Below are 22,221 nucleotides of genomic sequence, written 5' to 3' on the forward strand. Positions count from 1 at the left end.
TAATGGTACTCTAATGTTTCTCAGCACAGTCACTTAGTGTAAAATCTGAGAAGAACCTAATCTTTCAGATTGGAACCATTGACATGCAGGGGGTGGTGAAACGGTGCAACGACAGGGCTGGAGAGATTCAGTGCAGGGAGTGAATATTTACACTGTGTTTGATACTGGATATCCATCCAAGGTCCATTAGAAGATGGAGGACACCCCACTTGTCTGAGGAGTGGGGCTCCAGCAAAAGTGATTAGTACGGGTTTCATTGATTATTACGGGTGTCAGGGGTTATGGGGAGAAGGCAGAAGAATGGGGTTAGGAGGGAGAGATAGATCAGCCATGATTGTATGGCAGAGTAGACTTGATGTGCCAAATTACCTTATTCTGCTTTCATCACATGAACCAAGAAGCTCAAAATCATTCGGTAGGCTGCATGAGAAGCATTTCATCTAATCAATGGAAATCATTTACAGTTGAAGAAATCAATCAGACACTAGATGATTGCACAATGAGAAATATTTCCAAGTTGGAACAAATGTTGGCTTGGTCCAATATTTCTGCTATTCCTCCTTTCAGTTTCATGGTGCCATCAAGTGGCGAGGCATGTTGGAAATTGGTTTTGCCACAACAAGTAGAAAGCAAGGTTCTCCAACACTAAGTTCCCAATGAACATTCCCCAGCTTCAGGAATTTAGGTTCATAGGGAGACTCTGAACTAGTATCTTGAGGCCTTAACGGTTACTTACAAAAAGAAAGAGCCAGATTGTGCCGTGTCTAGTATGTGCCCCTGGTCCCTGACCATTTCCCAGTCCAGCTATGTATAGCTGACCCCATTGGCTTTGGGAAGGGAATAAGTAAGCCTCAGGCTACATAGTTGATAGACCCCAACCTGGAACATCATGTCAAGTATTGAGAGACAGCAAAGCGTGGACGGTTTTGGTTCATTTTGCAGGTGATCAATGCATTTGACGGTGCTTAAATGTCTCTGATATTCAAGGACATTTAAAGACCAGTAAAGTCAACATTTGTTTTTGAAAGCTAATTAAAACATTTAAATAACTAAAAACATTCAACTAAGCTAAAACAACATAATTGAAAAATAACAGCTTCCAAATTTCCCATACTGAGATCCACCATTGTAGTGAAGGAATTTCTCTGATCCTGGAGCAGGTCCTACCAGTAGAGAGGTTCCTGACATTTGTCAGCAGAGTGGTGCAGATGGTAGAGCAGCTGCCTCACAGCACCCGAGACCTGGGTTCAATCCTGAACTCGGGTGCTGTCGATGTGGAGTTTGCACGTTCTCCCAGTGGGTTTCCTCTGGATGCTCCGGTTTCGTCCCACATCCTGAAGATATGTGGGTTTGTTGGTTAATTAACCTTTGTAAATCCCCTCTTGTGTGTAGGGAGTGGATGCAACAGTGGGATAACATAGAACTGCATAAATAGATAATACTGAAACATATTTCCCATTTCTTGGCAGCCAATTTTGACGAAGAGCTGACATTCAAGAAGAAATACAAGATTGCTTGAAATGTACAAGTTCAACTTTTAATCACCAGAGGGTGGTTTTTGATGACTTCAACATTATCCAAAACCATGCTCGTTTTTTATCAGGTACTTTCAATTCCCGCATTGCTCCACATGGCTTAGAAGGCAAATAACATATAGAAAATGCTTAAAATACCTAAAGGCAGGAGAAATATCTTCAATACTGCACAAGCTGTTATATATATCCAGTCATAAGATGGATAGACCAGCATCACTATTACCTCCCGAGCAAATATAATCAGCATTGATTGAATGATCACTTTGCACTAACTTCATCAGTTCCATCTGCTGTAATTATACAAATTTCCAGGCTCACAACATGAGCCTTTTTCTTCATGGCCAAACATGACATCCTCCAGAGGACTGCAGAGAAAGTATCCTCAATGAGTGAAGAGCAAGATCAAACCAAAGCAATAAGTTGCCGTACTACATTTTCATGTCTGGTTTAATTTATAATTTATCATCTACAAAAGAACAGATACCTGTTTAAAATCTGGTAGCCATTGACCAATTATTTATACTTAAAAACGTGTACTTAAAAAATGACACTTGCGCTTGGTTCACCAAGGCCCACTGGATCATTGTGAGAGGGAGGCTGCACACAAATTGGAGGAACAGCACCTCATATCCACTCATACAACCCAATGGTATGAACAATTAATTCTCCAATTTTGGGTAACTAACCATCCACCCCTCTGCCTTTCTTGCCTTTCTTCCCCCCCCCCCCACCACCACCTCCTCCTTCCCCCACTCTCCCAGAGAAGGGTCCCACCCTGAAACGTCACTGACGCATGTTCTCCAGAGTTGCTGTCTGGTCCGCTGAGTTACTTTGTGTTCTTCTTTTGTAAACCAGCATCTGCTTAAAGCTTGTTGGCAACTGGACAATTATGCACCACAAAAAATGAACAGAGCACAGTGCTATACGCCTTTGGTAGGACATAAACCATGGTTGTATAATGAAAATGTAGCTGTTAGGTTTATCATCCTCATCAAAGTTGGAATGTTCTTTAAATCATTTCACCCTCTCCCAATTGGTAAAACGAGTGCAAATCCAAAGAAAGGTAGACACAAAATGCTGGAGTAACTCAAGCATCTCTGGAGAGAAGGAAGTTTCGGGTCAAGACCCTTCTTCAGACCTGTGGGCTCTATTAAAAAATATTTTCATAGTAACTACTGTCATGGAATAGCCACGTTTTCACATCTGCAAATCAATGATATATCAGTGTACTAAATGCCACTTACACTAATTTAATAAAGTACACATATTTCATGCAAATGTTTAATGCATTGTCAGTCAAATTAGATTATCAGGAGAAATAATGATTAATGTACATCAATGATTACCTGTCAACAATTACTGTTTTCCATCAATTAGACGATGTAGCAAATCAATTAACATCAGTACATTTGGTATTTTCTACAGAGAGACTAGAGAATAGAAAGCTTATGGGAAGTTCAATATACATACAATTGGGTACCGCAATTCTCCTCAAATAAAACTGACTTAGCTGATGTAAAATTTTCCACGTCTAAACTGGTGTAAACTGCAAACATTTCTACCCTAACGTCAAATTGGTGCATATTGACAGTTTCATGCCTTGATATTAATTGAGTATGCTTTTCAACTAATTGATTCTTAAAATACCATTGCAACCGGTATGCCCCTTGAAAAAATAATCACATCGGCTAAGTGCAGTTGATGGTAACTGTCAAGTCTTTTTAAACCGTGTGACCAATTAATTGAAACAAAATCCCAAATATTGAACTTCCTTTTTAACAGACCTTAATACCCCAGTATTGTAAGGCGGTGACTTGAAAGTAGAATGATAATAAGAACTAAGGAACATCGTTCAAGGATACCAACATGGACAAGATGATTGAATTCTGCAGTGAGCTCTATTCCTTACCTACTAGATCTTTAAATCTTTGTGCTGAGCAAGTGGCCAATTCATAATGCAATGTAAAGATGCAGTAAATTTTCTAGTATTGCTTTTAAAATCTTTTTTTTTAAAGTAGGAAGCAACTTGTATAAATATACAGCCGTACCAAACATATTTTTCTCTCTGTAACTAATAGAGGTGTTCAATATTTAGATTCCAGCTTTGGAGAACACAATCCATAAAACTGCTAACTTATTTTGATCAGTAAATGTTTTAAAACCTGATGTTTAGTTTTATCTTCATTTCTCTTCTTACAGTAATAGGTTTTGACTTCACTCCTCAGAACCTATGGGATTAATGAGTTAGGCTGAGTGCGTGAAAGAAGCTGCCAGGCATCAGGACTTTTTTGGCTGGAACGGGTCAGAGAGAATTTTGAGTGGATATTAAATTAAATTCAGCTCTCTATGGTTTAAAGCCACAACATGCAGTATTCAAAAATGCAGGTTAAAATTCAGGAAAAGAATGACACAATCTCATACATCAACTTAAGACAATGAAGGTTTGTTAAAAATCACAAAACTTGAGTTGTCATAGGGTTATCTATCGTCCAACCTCTGGGCAGACCAAGCAGGGGAAGGATTTGAGGCTAAGCCTTTGACCTTCTGTCCAGCCAGGAAAGAAGAAACTCTACATAGATCCAAAGTAAATTTCTGCAGGGTTTGGCCCAGTTGTTAGCTATAACATTGATGAGTGAAACAAATGCAGGAAATACATTCTTATGTTATTCCATTGCACTCTTTAGGAAATAACTTAGATGAACTTTCACTTCATATTGACCATATAGAATGGGGGGGGGGGGGGGGGGGGGGGGGGGGGGGGGGGGGGGGGGGGGGGGGGGGGGGGGGGGGGGGGTGGGGGGGGGAAAAAAAGTAATTCACAAGTAATTTGAACCAGTGTGCATCTTCGGCACTGCCATCAGTTCCACTTCTTATTTCTCATGTATATATAATATTTCCAATTGTGAGGTAGGCATACATGTTACCAGCAGGGCAAGAAGTGTTCCCATGAGGTGCATTCCTCTGACTATACCTTGGTCTCCAATTCATCTATTTCAATGGTGCAATGATCTTTTTTGTTGCTGAGACCCAGCTCCATTTGGACACTGTGGGATCCATCTGTGGCAACCGTAAAAAGTTGTTTGTCTGCCTTATTGGCATCATTTGTACATCCATTTCTCTGATAGGTGTAGATCTGATTAATACTGCCGGGCTTTGTTTCACAAATCAGTGGAACCTGTGGGGAAAAAACAAAGTGAGACGAGAAGAAACTTGATGTAATAGTGTTGAAACGTGCAACTACTAAATCAATTCAAGATCAATTAGTATATTTTTCACCCACCAATTCAATAATGATATAAATTACTATCCATTACACCACCTCTAAGTTTATGCTCTAATTAAATTGAGGAACAGAAAAGCAATTGAATAGACGGTAATGTAGCAGAGTAGACCGATCAGTGAAGAAAAAAATGTATTCCTAATGTCCCGGATGTCAAGTCAGAGAAATTCTTAACGAGGGAGGAAATAACAAAAGGGTTTTCATAATGTGGGAGAATTTCAGAACAATGATTGTATTTATTTGATAAATGTTAATGCTGGAAAATGAACACAAAAAGAGAAAATGCTGTAAATGTTCAGTAGATCAAGCTACATATGTGGAAAGAGAAACCGAAGTAATGTTTAAAGTCAATGTTCTGCTGGAGGGTCTTCCTGTAACTTTCTCGTCCCATAGATCCAGCCTAATCTGCTCGATATTTTAAGAATTTTCTAATTGTACTTGTTTAGTGGCTTTAATAACCTCAGGATATCCCATAACACTTTACGACTATTTTAGTAATTACTGTCTTATTGGTAAATGTTTCTACCTATGATTGGCAAACGGAGAGCATTTGCCAGCCCATCGACAAAATGGAAATACCCTACACTGTTCCAGTTTAGTGCATTCCCACAAGCACGTAGGATCTCTTCTTCTTGCGTATGGAACGCACAGCTTAAAGTTGTAGGACAACTTGTTCTATTTGATCTTATTTGATTGTGCACGCCGGGTTGATTGCATACTTCGAAACGGGGCAGACCACATGAAGGTTGCAATCTCCCACCCCAACGCAGGATTGTCCAACATATGCTTGACAATAGCTTGGAGTCATGGAGTCGTGGTTATTGCGCTTTACACACAGAAACAAGCCCTTCGGCCCAACTCATGCAAGTTAACTAAGTTGCCAACCTGGGCTAGTCCCATTTGACTGTCCCTGGCCCATATCCCTCTATATCCTTAATTTCTATGTACCTCTCCAACTTGCTTTTAAACGTCACTAGATCAAGGGGGACCCGTTGGGTCCCGTCCCCTCAACGCGCAGTTGCGAGGGGGATGGGGAGCCTGCAGCGTCACACACACACTAACCACCCCAAACACACGGGGGGGGGGGAGGGGAAGAGCAGGGGGAAGTGAGGGGGTGGAGGGGAGAGGAGAGGGGGGGTATAGATGGGAGGGGGGGGGGAGAGAGAGAGAGAGAAGAGCGGAGAGCCGAGGGAGAAGGGTTGAGAGAGGGAGAGGGGGGGAGAAGTGGAGGGGGGAGGAAGTTATGCAGGGGAGGCAGTTTTGGTGAGGGCTGTGGGCGGGGTGGGATGCTACGGCCGGCTGCACTCGGGTGGTCGTCCGCATTTCTCAGTCTCTAGGGTTGTCAAACCAGAGCCCTGGGGGGTTGTGGGTAGGGCGGGGCACTATTGCCGGCCCCACTGGGATGGTCGTCGGCATGTGTCAGGTTGGCTGTCGGAGTGCGAGTTTTTTTGGGGGGGGGGGTGGAGTCAGCTCGTGGAAAAGAGTGGCCAGCAGGCTGCGCCTTTAAAAACCTGTGCATCTGGCTGCGAGGGGTAGACGCATTGTGACATCATCAGCCGGTTAGCTTCAGTTAGGTTTAGATTCAGATCTAAAGATGTAGTCAGCAAATGTACTAACAATGTTAACTACACTTGCATACAAACAGTGTGTTTGTATGAGGGCCGCTGCAACAGACGCCTTCCGGAGGACGGCTGAAGCCTCACGGGTTGGAGCCCGGGCCTCGCGGGCAGCTGCCTCGTGGGTTGGAGGTGGAGCCTCGCGGGTCGACAAAGCCCGCTAGCTTCACCGACCTGCGCCCGGAGCCTGCGGCTGGGCCCTGGGTTGGCACCACAGAGGCGTCTGGAGAGGACCTGGAGAGATAGTGGAGAGGTCGATGATGTCGCCGACCGACGGAGGAGGACGGGCCACGTGGAAGTGAGGACGCCACTGCCGGAGGAAGGGAGGACTTGGGTGGGGGAAGGGGAGGGGGAGAACTGGAGCAGATAATTTGTAAGCATCCTTTATGGGTGACGATTTTCATACCTTGGGTATGCAAGCAAAGAATTTCACAATGTCATGTGACAATAAAGTATTTAATTATTCATTCATTCATTTAAACTGTTAATATAGATAACATACAACAGCAGACCCAGCGCCGATAGCTGTGGCACACCACTGGTCACAGGTGTCCACATGTTGCTGTGACGCAGAGTTCCAGAAACTCAGGAATTCACTTTCTCACCTTTTCCCATCACAGATGCTACCTAGCAGCTGAGCTTTTTCAGAAATTTCCCGTTGTACTACATTTTATTTTCTGTAAAATAATCTACGGAGATAATTTTCTGGGCCGAATGCAGAACAAGTGAGCTTCGAGCCTGTTACTTTTACGGAGCATGCACGATTTACAATATCAGTGAGCTCCCAGTCCTAACAGGATGATTTCCAGCTTCAATTCCCTCGGGTGAACTTCTGTCAGGCTTAATTAATTCAGGCTGAGAATAAATGTGGAGATTCATTGCAGAGTGTCTGGTTTAACATTTCGATTTACTCCTGCCAAAGCTGTTGTGCTGTCAGAATCATCTTGTCTTCTTCAGTAAGAGAGGAATCTCTTCTTAAACTCTTCCATGCCTTGCTCTATTTTCTCAACTTTTCTTTCCTCACCTCACTCCAAATGTTTTAATTTAAATATATTTCTGCTGATTCCGTTGATTTCAATAGATTTTCATTATTGTCATTAAACTATATCAGTATCCCAAAACTATAAAACATTTTGACCATCTCACAGCCTCCAGTAACCTCTCAATTTCCACAACCTGTGGGTCTTCATTCAAAGTATAGCAAGATCTTATTCTTCATGTAATGACATTTATAACTTATTTAAATTATATTTTGGAGTTCCCAAATCTAGTCATTTATTTTGAAAACATTTTTTCTATATAAAACGGTCTGCCGTTTCAAGCTGCAATTACTCTGAAACTTCCAGTGTTGGGCTTCTTTAGTGAGAGACACTGACAGTAACTTGTGACATCTAGACATGGTCCACTAAACTCAGGTTGAGAAATTGCAGCAAGAGATATATTTTGTTCCACAGGGTTCAATGTGTCAATATTCACAGATGCAATCGACCAAAATATGTATTGACAGGAATTTCAAATTTTATACATTCTCATTGTTTTTTTTTTAAAACAACAAGAATAATATTAACTTGTATTTTAACAATGTAACACGTCATAAAAACTGGTGACTTCCTCTCTGGCCCTGCAAGCTAATTTTGCATTTTTAATATTATTCCCCAAATAATATTTAAAAGTTAAAATGTTATAGATTTATATGGTTATAATATTTCTGTTTAATGCTTACTTCCACTTGTATGTCTCAACCTTTGTTTAGCTTTTTGGATAATCTCACTCGCAGACTTTATCATTCTGATTGGTTAATCAACTCGCCTGCTCTTGCCACAGATCCTGAATAAGTGGCAACAAACTCAAGCCATCAAAGGAAATCTACGATAGACACAAAAAGCTGGAGTAATTCAGCAGGACAGGCAGCATCTCAGGAGAGAAGGAATGGGTGACATTTTGGGTCAAGACCCTTCTACAGCCCAATAAATCTTTATGTATGAATATTGATTTATCTAACTACAAGTGCCCTCTCTCTCTATTCCTCCCCCATCCAAGTCCCACCAGCTTCTTGTGTTGACCCAACAAACGGTTAACAATGGCCTGTTTCTTTTATCATTGTTACTTTTTTGCATATCTTTCATTCATTGTTCATTATCTCTCTGCATATTGTCTATATCTCTCGTTTCCAATTTCCCTAACTAGTCTGAAGAAAAGTCTCGACCCAAAACATCAAGCATTCCTTCTCTCTAGAGATGCTGCCTGGCCCGCTGAGTTACTCCATCTTTTTGTGTCTATCTTCGGTTTAAACGAGCATCTGCAGTTCCTACCTAACACAGTAAATCTTTATGGGCAGCTATTTTATTCAGGTCAATGACAAGCACCATCTTTTCACTATTCGCTGCGATTGCCAGGGCATTAAAATGAGATAGATAGATAGATCCTTTATTGTCATTCAGACCTTACGGTCTGAATGAAACTATGTTGCCTGCAGTCATACACAGAATCAATAATAACAAAACATACAATAAACACCAATTAAACATCCACCACAGTGAGTTCACCAAGCACATCCTCACTGTGATGGAGGCAAAGTCTTAGTTTCCATCTCTCCCTCCTTGTTCTCCAATTTGCGCTGAGGCGGTAGGCCGGAGATGCCGCTCTAGTCCAGCGGACCTGTGGTGATGTCGCCGCTGCCGATAGCCGGAAAGCCATCTCGACCCAAAAACATCCGGGCCGCCGCTCCAGATCCTGCAGTCTCCGCACCGGGCCGCTGCCCCAGCTCCAGGCCGATGCCCCAGCTCCAGGTCGCTGCAAGATCCTGCAGTCTCCGCACCGCTGCCCCAGCTCCAGGCCGATGCCCCAGCTCCAGGTCGCTTACTCCAGGCCGCCGCGCCAGCTTCTGGTCTTTGGTCTATCCCGCAGTCGCTGCTCCAGGTCCCGCCGTCTCCGCTCCGGGCCGCTGCCCCAGCTCCAGATCCTGCAGTCTCCGCTCTGGGCCGCTGCCCCAGCTCCGGGCCCCGCTGCATCAGCCCCAGGCCGCCGCCGAAAGCCAGAACGCCGCACCAGCAAGTCGGGCCACTGCTGCTCAGCCCCGAAGACGGCCAGCCTCTCGTTGGTAAGTCCTGGCTGGCTCTGCCTCCGGAGCCTCGGGGTCGGTCGCAGGCTGGAGGCCGCCAGCTCCGCCATTAGGCCTCAGCGCAGACGGAGGCAGAGAAGGGGGATACGACATGAAAAAGTCGCATTCCCCCGAAGGAAGAGACAGAGAACATGTTCCACCCCCTCTAACACAACCCAACAAACTAAAACTTAACCAAAACAAGACAAAAAAAACAACAGAAAAAAGTAAAGACAGACGGACTGCAGGCGAGCCGCAGCTGTTAACAGCGCCGCCACTTCCGGAATATTGATACATTGGACAGGCTTAATTCCCACCACAAATTAGTATACAATCTGCAGAGACAACGTTTGAATCCTACCCACTAATGCTGTGTGTATGAAGTTTGGAGATTCTCTGTGACCATGGGATTTTCTTCTGGGTGCTTTGTATTACGCCCACATCCCAAAGATCCATAGGTTGGTAGGTTAATTTGGCAATGTAAATTGCCAATGGCATGCAGGTGAATATCTGAGAGAGTTGACGTGAAAGTAGGTAGAAATAAATGGGATTAGTGTTGGATTCCAGGGGGAGGGGTAACAGATTTAAACTGAGGAGCAAAAGGTCTGAAGAAAATTAACTTTTCCTTTTACACAAATAGTGGTTATGATCTGGAACTTGCAGCCTGCAAGAATACTGGTAACAATCAAACAGACTTTCCAAATGGAATTCAGTAGGAAAGGAAGTTAATTTACAGGGCTGCAGGGAAAGAGTGGAAAATTAGATTAACAGGACTGTTGCATAGCCAACATGGACAATGGGCAGATTGGCCTTCTATGGTATCTTTGTCTTTATTCGGTGCTGTGAATCCATGGATTATACATATGTTTTTTTTTTCCCCCAAGATCTATTATTAAACAATCAATGTTGAAAAGAATTATCAATTGATTAAACAGATCTGCTGAATTAAACAAAATTTGAAAAGAGTACAAAAATAATTTTCCTACTTCATCATTTTCCTGAATAAAGTTCTTTCGGCAGATATGAGCCATAATTCCAGCTGCCAGAGCATCTCCCAGAACATTAATCATGGTTCGAAATCTATCCCTTTAAAAGAAACACCAATTTAATATGACAGGTCTGTAAAAACAATTATTTTTCTGGAAAAAATAATATAAGATTTTATATAAAATAGATACATTAAAATATCATAGCTTACAATGCCCAATCCACTGCAATTATTAGAGTGATGTCATCTGTGGGAAGGCCAACTGATGTCAAAACAATAACCATGGTCACCAGCCCAGCTTGTGGAATCCCTGCTGCACCTATACTGGCTGCCGTTGCTGTTATGCTGGAAAGAAAATAAAGAAATATGTTATTTTAAATAAACTAAGAGTTCCCCCTTTAAGTATACTTTTACCTGTTCTGTCTCTTTTCCAGTCATTCCAACAGAGATTTCTCCTTTCCTACATTTCTTCCAATGTTGTTCTCTCACGAATGAAAGAGGTATCAAAGATAACGCCACCTCCATCTTTTACTCCCAGCCTTGTGCACCTCAGCACTTATCTCTGCTCAGCACAGGGCCTCGGCACTGCAGTGCTGAAGGCAGCAATGGCAGCTGCAATGTTCAATTCCCATTAGGTCTGAATATATCTCTGACCCCATTTTGTTAATGAGCTAATTAACCAAGGGGGGTAGTGCTGTAACACTCATTATTTACTTGATTGCTTTATTCACCCAGAATCTGCCTTATAATTTAATTTTACAGTCAAATTGGACAGTCAAAATGTCCATACCCTGATTATTGATAGAAGTACAAAAGTTTAATTGCAAATTTGTACAACGCTGCCATAAAGTGAGGACCAATGTGCTGGTTCTAGTGAAAGATAAAGGTTGGATTAATGAGTATGCCTGGTTTTGCAACAGAGGAATATTGGGAAACCAAAAAAAAATGAAATTCAGTACTTTATGACAGCAGGAAATCATAAAAGATGTGAGAAAAATTTGATAACCAGATGCTAGTAGCAAATGCCAACTCCTCTATTCCCACTACTGCTGCACAACATACTGTCTGTTCTATAATATAAGCCGCATAGCTGCCCGTGCATGAATTGTCTCCGACAAAGCTTTGGATATCAGGATAATCATTGTGATTTTCCCTCCCTGATTGTTCACTGGAAAGCTGTGCTCGAAAGACCATGGTCATCCATGTGGACCCTTATTCTGTTAGCTTATCTCAGCTGTGCATCACAGGGAAATGGAGCAGAAATCATCTTTCGTTCCATGTCTGATCATTGTTCAGAAACACCTGGTTTTAGTACTGGTGCAAAAATCTAGCGTTTTTAGATGCTGCATTATTTGTGTGTAGGGGCGGTGGCGGTGGGGGAGGGGGGTGTCGGAGAAGAAGGGAGGATAGATGAAGTGAATGCCAATACCATGCACTGTCTGGAGAGAGTTTAGCAACTTTGTCTTAGTTGGCTTAGCTACTTCGTCTGCTTAAGGGCCTGTCTCACTTGGGCGGCATTTGCACGTCACACAGGTGGCGCGCAAGGATTTTGAGAATCCCAAAATTCTGGAGCAACCACGCGTCACTTCCTATGCCACCACGCACCATGCGCGTGTAATGCGCGTCGTGACACGTAAATGATGTTGCGTAAATGACACGCAAATAACGCCCAAGTGGGACAGGCCCTTAAGATACTTAGTTGGTGGTCGGAGCCATTGTTAAGCAGTTAGATGGTAGGGTTGGCTAGATCAGATCTAGAAAACCAGTAGGGAAATCGCATTCTCATTTTAATGGTCTTCTGTGCCCACTTAAATCAGATGAAGAGATTAAAATTCCCAGCTTTCAACAATGATCATTCATGTCTCATGTAGAACCCTAGATATCTCGCTCTTCTGCTTTGCCCATCGCCCATTCTGAACATGCAGCACTCCACGCACTACACTAAATCCAACCTCAGCATCAAACCCAGAGACAAAGGCAGTGACGCGATGACCTTGTGGACTGACCTCTTTGTAGGGGTCAAGCAGCAGCTTTTGGATGCTTCCGCATACTGTTCCTGGACCCATGCCTCACCAATGAACATCAGGCCACTGTCTCAGATCTCAATACATGAAGAGATCTCCCTTCCACAGCATCCTATATAATATTGCCACAAGGCTGCACTTCCCACTTCCTGTGGATCTTATCCAAGGTCCACAGTAGGCCCATTGTTTTGGCCTGGTCTTGCTCCTCATACCTTGACTCTATTCTGGTTCCTGTTATACAGTCCTTTTCCCCCTACATCATGGAGACCATGCATGCCCTCCACCATTTTGACAATTTCCAATTCCCTGACCCCCATGGCCTCAGCTTCACTATGAATATCCAGTCTCCATACATCTCTGTCCCCCATCTGGAAAGCATTAAAATCCTCCACTTCTTTCTGCAACAAAGATCCAACCAATTCCTGCCGGGCAAAACTTGTTCTTACCTTGAACAACTTTTCTTTTGGTTCCTCTCACTTTTTACAGATCAAAGGTTTAACCATGAGTATTTTGCCCAGCTCTGCCTTCTTTTTGTTGGCCACATGAAACAGTCCTGGTCCCAAACCTGCTCTGCTTCCACTCCCTAGTTATTTGTTACATTGATGACTGTATTGGTGCGGCTTCCTGCATCTGTACAGAACATGTTAATTTAGTCATCTTTACAATTTACTTCCACCCCGATCTCAAATTCAGATTTCAGTCAAGCTGATTGCCATATACACCAGGATGCAATGAAATTCCTTGTTAACATGAAGCTACTCGAGCACAGCATACATTATAATGATAGATATAACAATAACTACAATGACAAATGCAAGACAATAGAATGGTGTAAAGATTGTAGTGCATTCTGAAGTAGTGCAAAAAAAACAACTAAAGTGCAATAACAGAATAACCAAATGAGGTGGAGTTAAGAGTAAAAGTGTGTGGCAGCACCTCCGGGAAGAGGTTGGAAAAGATGTGATTGATTCAGGAGTCCAACAGTAATGGGGAAAGTCTGTTCTTAAGTCTGAATGTCTGGGCTTTCAAACTCCTATATCTTCTCCCAAAGAGTAGAAATTATGAAAAGGTATCCTTGATGATACTTCCAGCCTTCCTACGTGCTGTGAAGATGGACTAGATGAAAGGAAGTGATGAGCTTATGGGTTGGGTTGTGTTCACCACTCTTTGCAGGTCAAGAGCAGAGCAGCTGCCAGACCAAGCTGAGATGTGTCCCGTTAGAATATTATCTACAGTGTATCTGAATGATGTTTGAGAGTATTCACAGACCATTTCCAACAATACTCCCTCTTTTCTAGATCTATCTGCCTCTATTTCACTAACGTTTACTATCTATCTATTGATTACCACAGGTTCTTTGACTACACCTTTTCTCACCGTGTCGCCTGTCAGGTCACAATCCCTTTCTCCCAATTTTTCTGTCGGTGCCACATTTCCTCTCAAGATGGTGCCTTCCATTCCAGGACATCTGAAATGTCTGGCTTCTTCATGAAATATGACATCCTTTCTACTTGTTGATGGAGCTGTCTTTTGCAATTCTTCTGTTGCCTGGCTTCTGCTTGCACTTACCATCCCCTTCCTCCGCCCCGAGTGTAACTCTAAACCAAACTAAGTTCTCCTGGTTTTCTGTTTTGACCCTACTTGCCTCCACATCCAGCACATCATCCTTTATCTTTTCCATTAGATGCAACGGAATCTCACCACCAGCCATATGTTCTCCTCCCCTTTCCACTTCTGCAAAGACCATTCCCACCGTGACTCCCTGGCCCCCTTCTGACCTCCAACAGCCCCCTCCGGGTTCCATCCACCTACAACCCAGATACTTCCCCCACCGGTTCCACTCTGCATCTGGTTCCATCTTCCCGTTATCTCTCCCTCAACGGTTCCTCTCCACTGATGCAGGATCATCACCTGAAATGTTAATAATTCCTTTCCTGCTGCTCAACCCACTGAGTTCCTCTAGCAGTTGTGTTTTACAACAGACTGCTAGAACATTCAAGAAAAAGTTAGAACTTTGTTTTATACACAGAAATCTGCAATAAAAGTCCACCTCCTCTCTTGCATCAGCCTTAAATTGAATCATTTTCAACATTAAAGATAAAAAATATAAATTTCCAAATTGTTTGGAAAGAGCGTCTTCTTCAGGAATATTCAAAGAAATGATTCTGCTCCTTCTACTAGGATTGACCTGTTTGTGACCCCAGTCCTACTCCATGGGGTTGCTGCTAACGTGAAATTATCAGCAATTAATCAACAGGGAAAAACAGAATTATCTGAAGAAAGTTAGTGAAGATCCATGTGTTAGGATCAGGACAGGTTTCATGAATTCCAGCCAATTCCCCCTGACCAATATCTGAGAAGCTTTCTTGTGAAACAGCTTGAACATACTCTCAGCTGTACAAGTATTACATCCCACACTGATCTCCTGTGATGTATACATACATCACACGAACAAAACAAACCCAAAAGAGAGACGCCATGATCACAACCAGTCAATCTGATTGGCCCCTGGAGTCTTCAGCATTACTTTTGGACTATATAATATTTATAGGTTCAGGGCAAACATACTTCCAATAAAAGGTACATTCTCTAGATGCGTGGTGAAAATACCATATCAGATTATCTATAATGCAACATGGCTTAATAACCAGACCACACTCAACATTAAAGATGAACTGGATGGGAAATCCAACAAAATCAAATCCCTGCCAGAATGGTTTCAGAAGAAGGAAAAAGTAAAAACGGTAATAAGATATTCAATTTTGATGACACATACCTGACAGTAATAATTTGTCCAAAGTCCAGTTCATAGTTGTTAACCTGTGCTATAAATATTGCCGCAACAGCTTCGTACAAGGCAGTACCATCCATATTGATTGTAGCTCCCACTGGCAAAACAAATCTTGCAATTCTTCTATCAATATGATTGTTTTCTAACAGGCATTTGAAGGTAATAGGCAAAGTGGCAGAGCTGCAAATAGATAAGCAGTGGAAGCCATGGTCAGATTACAGTACAAGCCTGAAATGCTGAAATGATCATGGTAGATCTGATTTGCCCTTTTTAAACCAAAAACATTTCAATGGTAGCTGCTTAAACTTTCCAAAATGCATCCGTTCATGAACAAAATTCTGCTTGATTAATTAAATGAGCAATTTTTTAACTAGTATACTTGATAATTAACCAGGCAAACCAGCCTACTTGCCTAATTTATTGGACTCTCTCTTAAATCTACCCAGTGATTTGGCCTCCACTGCCCTCTGTGGCAGGGAATTCAACAAATTCACAACTGGGTGAAAAAGTGTTTTCTCACCTCAGTCTTAAATGACCTCCCCTTTATTCTAAGACTGTGGCCCCTGGTTCTGGACTTGCCCAACATTGGGAACATTTTTCCTGCATCTAGCTTGTCCAGTCCTTTTATAATTTTATATGTTTCTATAAGATCACCCCTCATCCTTCTAAACTCCAGTGAATACAAGCCTAGTCTTTTCAATCTTTCCTCATATGACTGTCCCGCCATCCCAGGGATCAATCTTGTGAACCTACTCTGCACTGCCTCAATCACAAGGATGTCCTTCCTCAAATTAGGAGACCAAAACTGTACACAATACTCCAGATGTGGTCTCACCAGAGCCCTATACAACTGCAGAAGAACCTCTCTACTCCTATACTAAAATCCTCTTGTTATGTTACGTCTTATATTGGCCTTGTGCGTTCCCTTTGATGAGGAGTTTACCCTTCCTCTTCAATGTCCAGTGGTGGATGACATGAGCCACTGATCATAGTGAGGAAACTATTCAATGTGTACTAGATTTTTAATACTTTCTCCTTTTGTATAATACAACCCTCCAGTAAAATAAAGTTACTATTAAAAAAAAGTCTGACTTTTTTTAGCTGTTAAATAATAGTATTTGCAAAAGACTATGAAACTTAAAACAAATCAGAAAATACTGGATAAATTCATCAGGTCAACAGGAGGAACACAATTACCATTTCAGGTCATAGACCTTTCTTTAGAACTGGGAAAGTGAGAAAACATCAGTATTGAGTTGCAGAAAGGATGGGAAAGAGGGGTAGATGGGACAAAGGGTGGATTAGGTGGAAGCCAGGGATGCCTTTTTATGGAGCTACTTGGTTAATAAATGAACGAGGGCAATTAGAGAGATAGTGTGAAACATACCTTGAGGAAGTAGCTAGAGCTATGAGCAAAGCTTGAAGAATTCCTCTTATATAAACAATTGGATTTTTCTTGGTGATAAAAAGGTACACCATGGGAAGAACAAATAGCCCGTGCACCACAAGACCACAAACAACTGTGATCGCATAGAAACCCAGTTTCTTTCCAATGGCTGTAGGATCATCCATCTCCAATATTTTGCCAGCAATAAGGAAAACTATGCCTAATGGAAAATAGCTAAAAGAAAGAAAGCAATTTGTTAGGTGTAAATAAAGTTAGATAAATATGAAAGCAAGGCAGAAATATAAGATTAACATGCACTATAGATGATACTAGTATGGAACTCTGGAAATGATTTACAGGACGACAATGTTAAGAAAATATTTTGTCAACTATTGTGCCAGTAATTAATTAGGGAGATGCATATTATCTTCTCTAATTTCAGGTAGCCCTTGCTCTCTCTCTCTCCTTCCCCTCCCCCTTCCCAGTCCTCCCACTGTCTCCGCCCACTTTCTTTCTTTGTCCTACACCCTCCTGACATCAGTCTGATGAAGGGTCTCGACCCGAAACATCGCCAATTCCTTCTCGCCTTAGATGCTGCCTCACCCGCTGAGTCTCTCCAGCATTTTGTGTCTACCTTTGATTTTACCAGCATCTGCAGTTCTTTCTTAAACACTGAATATTATCTTAATGACGTTCTCATCCTCAGAAATCTAAGCAAATCTATATTAAATAACATATAATCTATTTTTTCTTGAAAAGTGTGTTTCAATAATAATTACTTTTTCAAGATTACATCTACAGTATTTCTTTAGTGTATTAAAATTTAATAGCTGGTCCACATATACACACGGTTTATAGGTTTAGGTTTAATATTGTCATGTGTACCGAGGGACAATGAAAAACTTTGTTTTACTTTTGCGTTCCAATAAGTCAGATAATAATACATATGTGCAATTAAGCCAAATTCAAGTACGATAGGTAGAGCTAAGGGAATGATTTAGAATGCACATACATAAGTCCGCCTACATTATTTTTTCAAATGTAACAAATTTAATACTACATAATACATAAAAGTAAATAAGAGTTTTGCAAAAGATTGGCACAATGCATTTCATAAAGAAGTCCATTCAGCTCATCATCTATGCTGCTCCAAGCAATTCCATCAGTCCCATTCCCCCAAATTTCATGATAATCTATTCTCTATCACATCCCTGTCAATTCCCTGCTATAGCAGGGATAACCTACAGTAGTCACTTAACCTACCAACTAGCATTATTTTGAGTGTGGGAAGAATTGGGGCACCTGAATCAAACCCAATCTGTTATTGGAAGAATGTGCACATTCCACACGGACACACTACCAGAGTACAATATCAATCCTGGATCAATAGAGCATTACTAGCTGCTTAACTCTATAGTCCTTAGAAATAGAAAATTTCTGCAGAACTGGGTCTCTGCGCATCCCTCTGCAATTGGATCCTCGACTTCCTCATTCACAGACCACAGTCTGTTCGTATTGGTGGAAATGTGTCAGCCTCGATAACAATCAGCACGGGAGCACCTCAAGGCTGCGTGCTCAGCCCCCTGCTGTACTCACTCTATACTCATGACTGCGTAGCCAGTCACAGTGCGAACTCCATCATCAGGTTCGCTGACGACACCAATGTTGTGGGACGTATCACTGATGGGGATGAGTCAGAGTATAGAAGAGAGATGGAGCAACTGTCCATATGGTGCCAGCACAATAACCTGGCCCTCAACACCAGCAAAACCAAGGAACTGATTGTGGACTTTGGAAGAAGTAGGAGGGGGACCCACAGCCCCATTTATATCAACAGGTCGATGGTTGAAAGGGTCAAGAGCTTCAAATTCCTGGGCGCGCACATCTCTGAAGATCTTTGCTGGTCCGATAACACTAATGCAATTATCAAGAAAGCTCATCAGCGCCTCTACTTCCTGAGAAGATTACGGAGAGTCGGTTTGTCAAGGAAGACTCTCTCTAACTTCTACAGGTGCACAGTAGAGAGCATTTGCATCAGTTGCATCGTGGCTTGGTTCGGCAATTGAGCGCTCTGGAGAGGAAAAGACTACAATAAGTAGTAAACACTGCCCAGTCCATCATTGGCTCTGACCTTCCTTCCATCGAGGGGATTTATCGCAGTCGCTGCCTCAAAAAGGCTGGCAGTATCATCAAAGACTCACACCATCCTGGCCACACACTCATCTCCCTGCTACCATCAGGTAGAAGGTACAGGAGCCTGAAGACTGTAACAACCAGGTTCAGGAATAGCTACTTCCCCACAGCCATCAGGCTATTAAACCTGGCTCGGACAAAACTCTGATTATTAATAACCCATTTTCTGTTATTTGCACTTTATCAGTTTATTTATTCATGTGTGTATATATTTATATTATGGTATATGGACACACTTATCTGTTTTGTAGTAAATGCCTACTATGTTCTGTGTGCTGAAGCAAAGCAAGAATTTAATTGTCCTATACAGGGACACATGACAATAAACTCACTTGAACTTGAACTAACTTTCCTTAGTCAGTAGCACTAAGTAACACTGTGCTCTGCACCAGGATTTCCGCTCCACAGTGGAACTTAACTTCAGGAGGCAGAGAAAACCAATCAACCAATACTGCAGTGTGCATTTGTCTGATATCAACATGAGAGTCAATTGTTATTCACTATATTTTCTTCACTGAGAATACTACAGTGCATAGAGATATGGTTAACAGATCACATGCCTTGGGCACATATCTGGGGAAACTGGGTAGAAAGATTATAGAAACAACTTACGTTTATATTGTCTTTAGTGCAACAAAACAGTCCTCGATACTTCACGGAAATATTACCAGACAAAAATTGACACAAAAGCTTGGTTAAAAGGCAAGCTTTAGGGAGGATCTATGGATTGATGGAGCTGAGGTTTACTGCGGGTGGAAACTGATAGATTGCCTAGAAGATCATCTGACTCTGTAACAAAACCATGGGTGGAGTTCTCAGCAGTTGATGGGCTGAGGCTGGGGAGGAGATAGGTGAACATTATAGATATAAATTATGAAATTGTCCTGGATTTTCCGACAGCCTGATGTCCCATATGAGGTTACGGAGACATCATTGATTATTGTTGAAACCCACAAATTTTAATGTGTATCGTTATCAATAATATATTTTTGAAGAGGCATGCACATTTAGTGCTTTACATCAAAATAAACAGCAGTATTTATTAGTCACAATTATCAGGCATGTGTTAACATAGGTGTACATATATGTTAGCTGCTGTTCAATAAATTTAGGTAAACATGCATGTCAAGCATGCTACAAGAGCTGTAAATTAATATTCTAGGAAGAGGAGGAAGAACATTTTATGCCATGACCAAATGATGTACCTAGCAATAACTCACCATGTAGCAATAGCAACAATCTTCATCACAGTTTCATTCAAGCATTGACAGAAGCTGACCAATGGCATTCCATTCTTCCCCATTCGCCCGAGCATAATACCTTCACACAGAGGAAAAAGAGCTCATGAAACAGTAACTGTTTGGTGCAGCCTGGATTACAATTCAGCACCAATGTGTAACAGAGTTTATGGATCCATTACAAATTTAAGCAATCAGCATTACACACTAAAATAAATCTGCTGTAAAAGAGATACAAATAATTAATAACCAAAAATAATTTGTGATTCATTATAAAAGGGTATATTTAAGGAAAAAAATCAACTGAATAAATTACTGAAAAGTTGAGGTCCCATCTCCTTGTTCAGAGCACATTCTATTGTAACTGGGTTATGATTCATGTCAACATAATTGGGATTACATAGTGAGCAATATTTAAGCTTGGAATGGTTTGTATCTGCAGATAAGGACTATTTGTGTGGTAAAGACCCCTTGATACTGTTCTTTCATTTTAACTTTAGTCTTAAACATTTTATTTTCTAGTTTAACATTAAATTAGGTGGTAAAAAAATGGAATTGCAGCTGTAAACTGAGCAAGACACGCTGACTTTTGCATTGAGAAAAGTAAATATATTTACAATAATCCATGCTTTCACTTTTCATTTAAACAAAATATACATGTCACTTTTTTTAAGCCGGATCTTCTTTCACAATGTATGTTAACCATAATAATAGGTTAACAATGAACATAAACTTCAGATTTTTTAACTAAATTCAAATTGTGTTCAAAACATTTAGGAATAAACACACAGTTCCGAAATATTGCTATGTTATAACAATAGTCACAACAGTATGCAAACATGTCCATGCCGACCAAGTGGCATACTTGGCAAATCCAATTACTCTCTGAATCCTACCTATCCATTTTTCTGTCCAAATGTCATAATCGTATCCGCTTCTATAACTTCCTCTGGCAACTCATTTCAGATACGGGTGAGTCTACGAGTGAAAAGGTTGTTCCAGAGATCCCTCTTAAATCTCTCCCCTCTCCCCTTAAGCCTATGCCCTCTGGTTTTAGAATTCTCGATCCTGGGGGAAAGGCTGTAATGTTCACTTTATTCATGCCCCTTGTGATCTTGTACAAGTAAGGTTACCCTTCAGCCTCCTGTGATTCAAAAATAAGTCCTATCTTATCCAACTGTCCCTATAATGGAAGCCTGCAAACCCAGATTACATCTAGGTTAATCTCTTCTGCACTCTTTTTTTTTCAATGCAATGACATCCTTCCTTTAACTACACACAGTACCCTATGCAGGGTCTCACCAAAGACATGTACAGTTGCATATGATGCCCAAAATGTTATACTATCCTTTGTATTGGGAATACCCTTCCCAATGAAGGCAAACATGCCCAAGGCCTTCTTTACTGTATTATCCACCTGACTCGCAACTTTTTGGGAACCATATAAATGTACTTACAGACCTCTCTAAAACTCTCCAGAGCTCAACCATTTACTGTGCAAGACCTGCCCCCGTTTGACATACCAAAGTGTAACTCCTCACACATGTCAGACTTAAATTCCATTTGTCATTCCTTGGTCCACCTTCCCAATTGATCTAGATCTTGTTGTAAACACATATCCATTCTCAATGTCTACTATACCACCAATTTTGGTGTCATTTGCAACTTTACAAACAGGGCTGAATGCATTGTTATATACATTAACAATTTGAATGATAAACAGCAGCAGAGCCAACCCCTGCTGCACAATATTGATCACATGCCTCTAATTTAAAAAAACCGTCAACAATTACCCTTTGTCCCCTTCCCCCAAGCCAATTTTGAATCCAGTTGGCTAGCACACCTTGGATTCCATGCGATCAAACCCCCCCAGACAAAGCAACAATGCGGGACCTTCTCAAAGGCATTGCTAAAGTCCATATAGACAATGTCCACCATCCTGCCCTCATCAATCCTTTTGGTGACTTCTTCAAAAACCTCTATCAGATTATTGAGAGGCAATTTCCCAAGCACAATCATGCTGACTACCTCAGTTCATGCCGATCCATACGCGGATAGATCCTGTTACT

General features: G+C 41.6%; 1 protein-coding gene across 2 annotated transcripts in view; it reads right to left on the minus strand.

The window, feature by feature from the left end:
* Positions 1-4,336: 4,336 nt before the first annotated feature.
* The window catches only part of slc1a7a (solute carrier family 1 member 7a), a 44,476-nt gene continuing 26,591 nt past the window's right edge, over positions 4,337-22,221 (minus strand). For both annotated transcript variants that reach the window (XM_055641880.1, XM_055641879.1), the window contains 6 exons: positions 20,135-20,234; positions 16,722-16,955; positions 15,320-15,514; positions 10,730-10,864; positions 10,518-10,617; positions 4,337-4,710 (listed from right to left, as the gene is read on the minus strand). In XM_055641880.1, coding sequence (XP_055497855.1) covers positions 4,501-4,710; positions 10,518-10,617; positions 10,730-10,864; positions 15,320-15,514; positions 16,722-16,955; positions 20,135-20,234 — 974 coding nt within the window. In that variant the 3' untranslated portion in view covers positions 4,337-4,500. The remainder of the gene's footprint in view (positions 4,711-10,517; positions 10,618-10,729; positions 10,865-15,319; positions 15,515-16,721; positions 16,956-20,134; positions 20,235-22,221) is intronic.

Source organism: Leucoraja erinacea, chromosome 10 (genome assembly GCF_028641065.1).
Source record: "Leucoraja erinacea ecotype New England chromosome 10, Leri_hhj_1, whole genome shotgun sequence".
NCBI lineage: Eukaryota > Metazoa > Chordata > Chondrichthyes > Rajiformes > Rajidae > Leucoraja > Leucoraja erinaceus.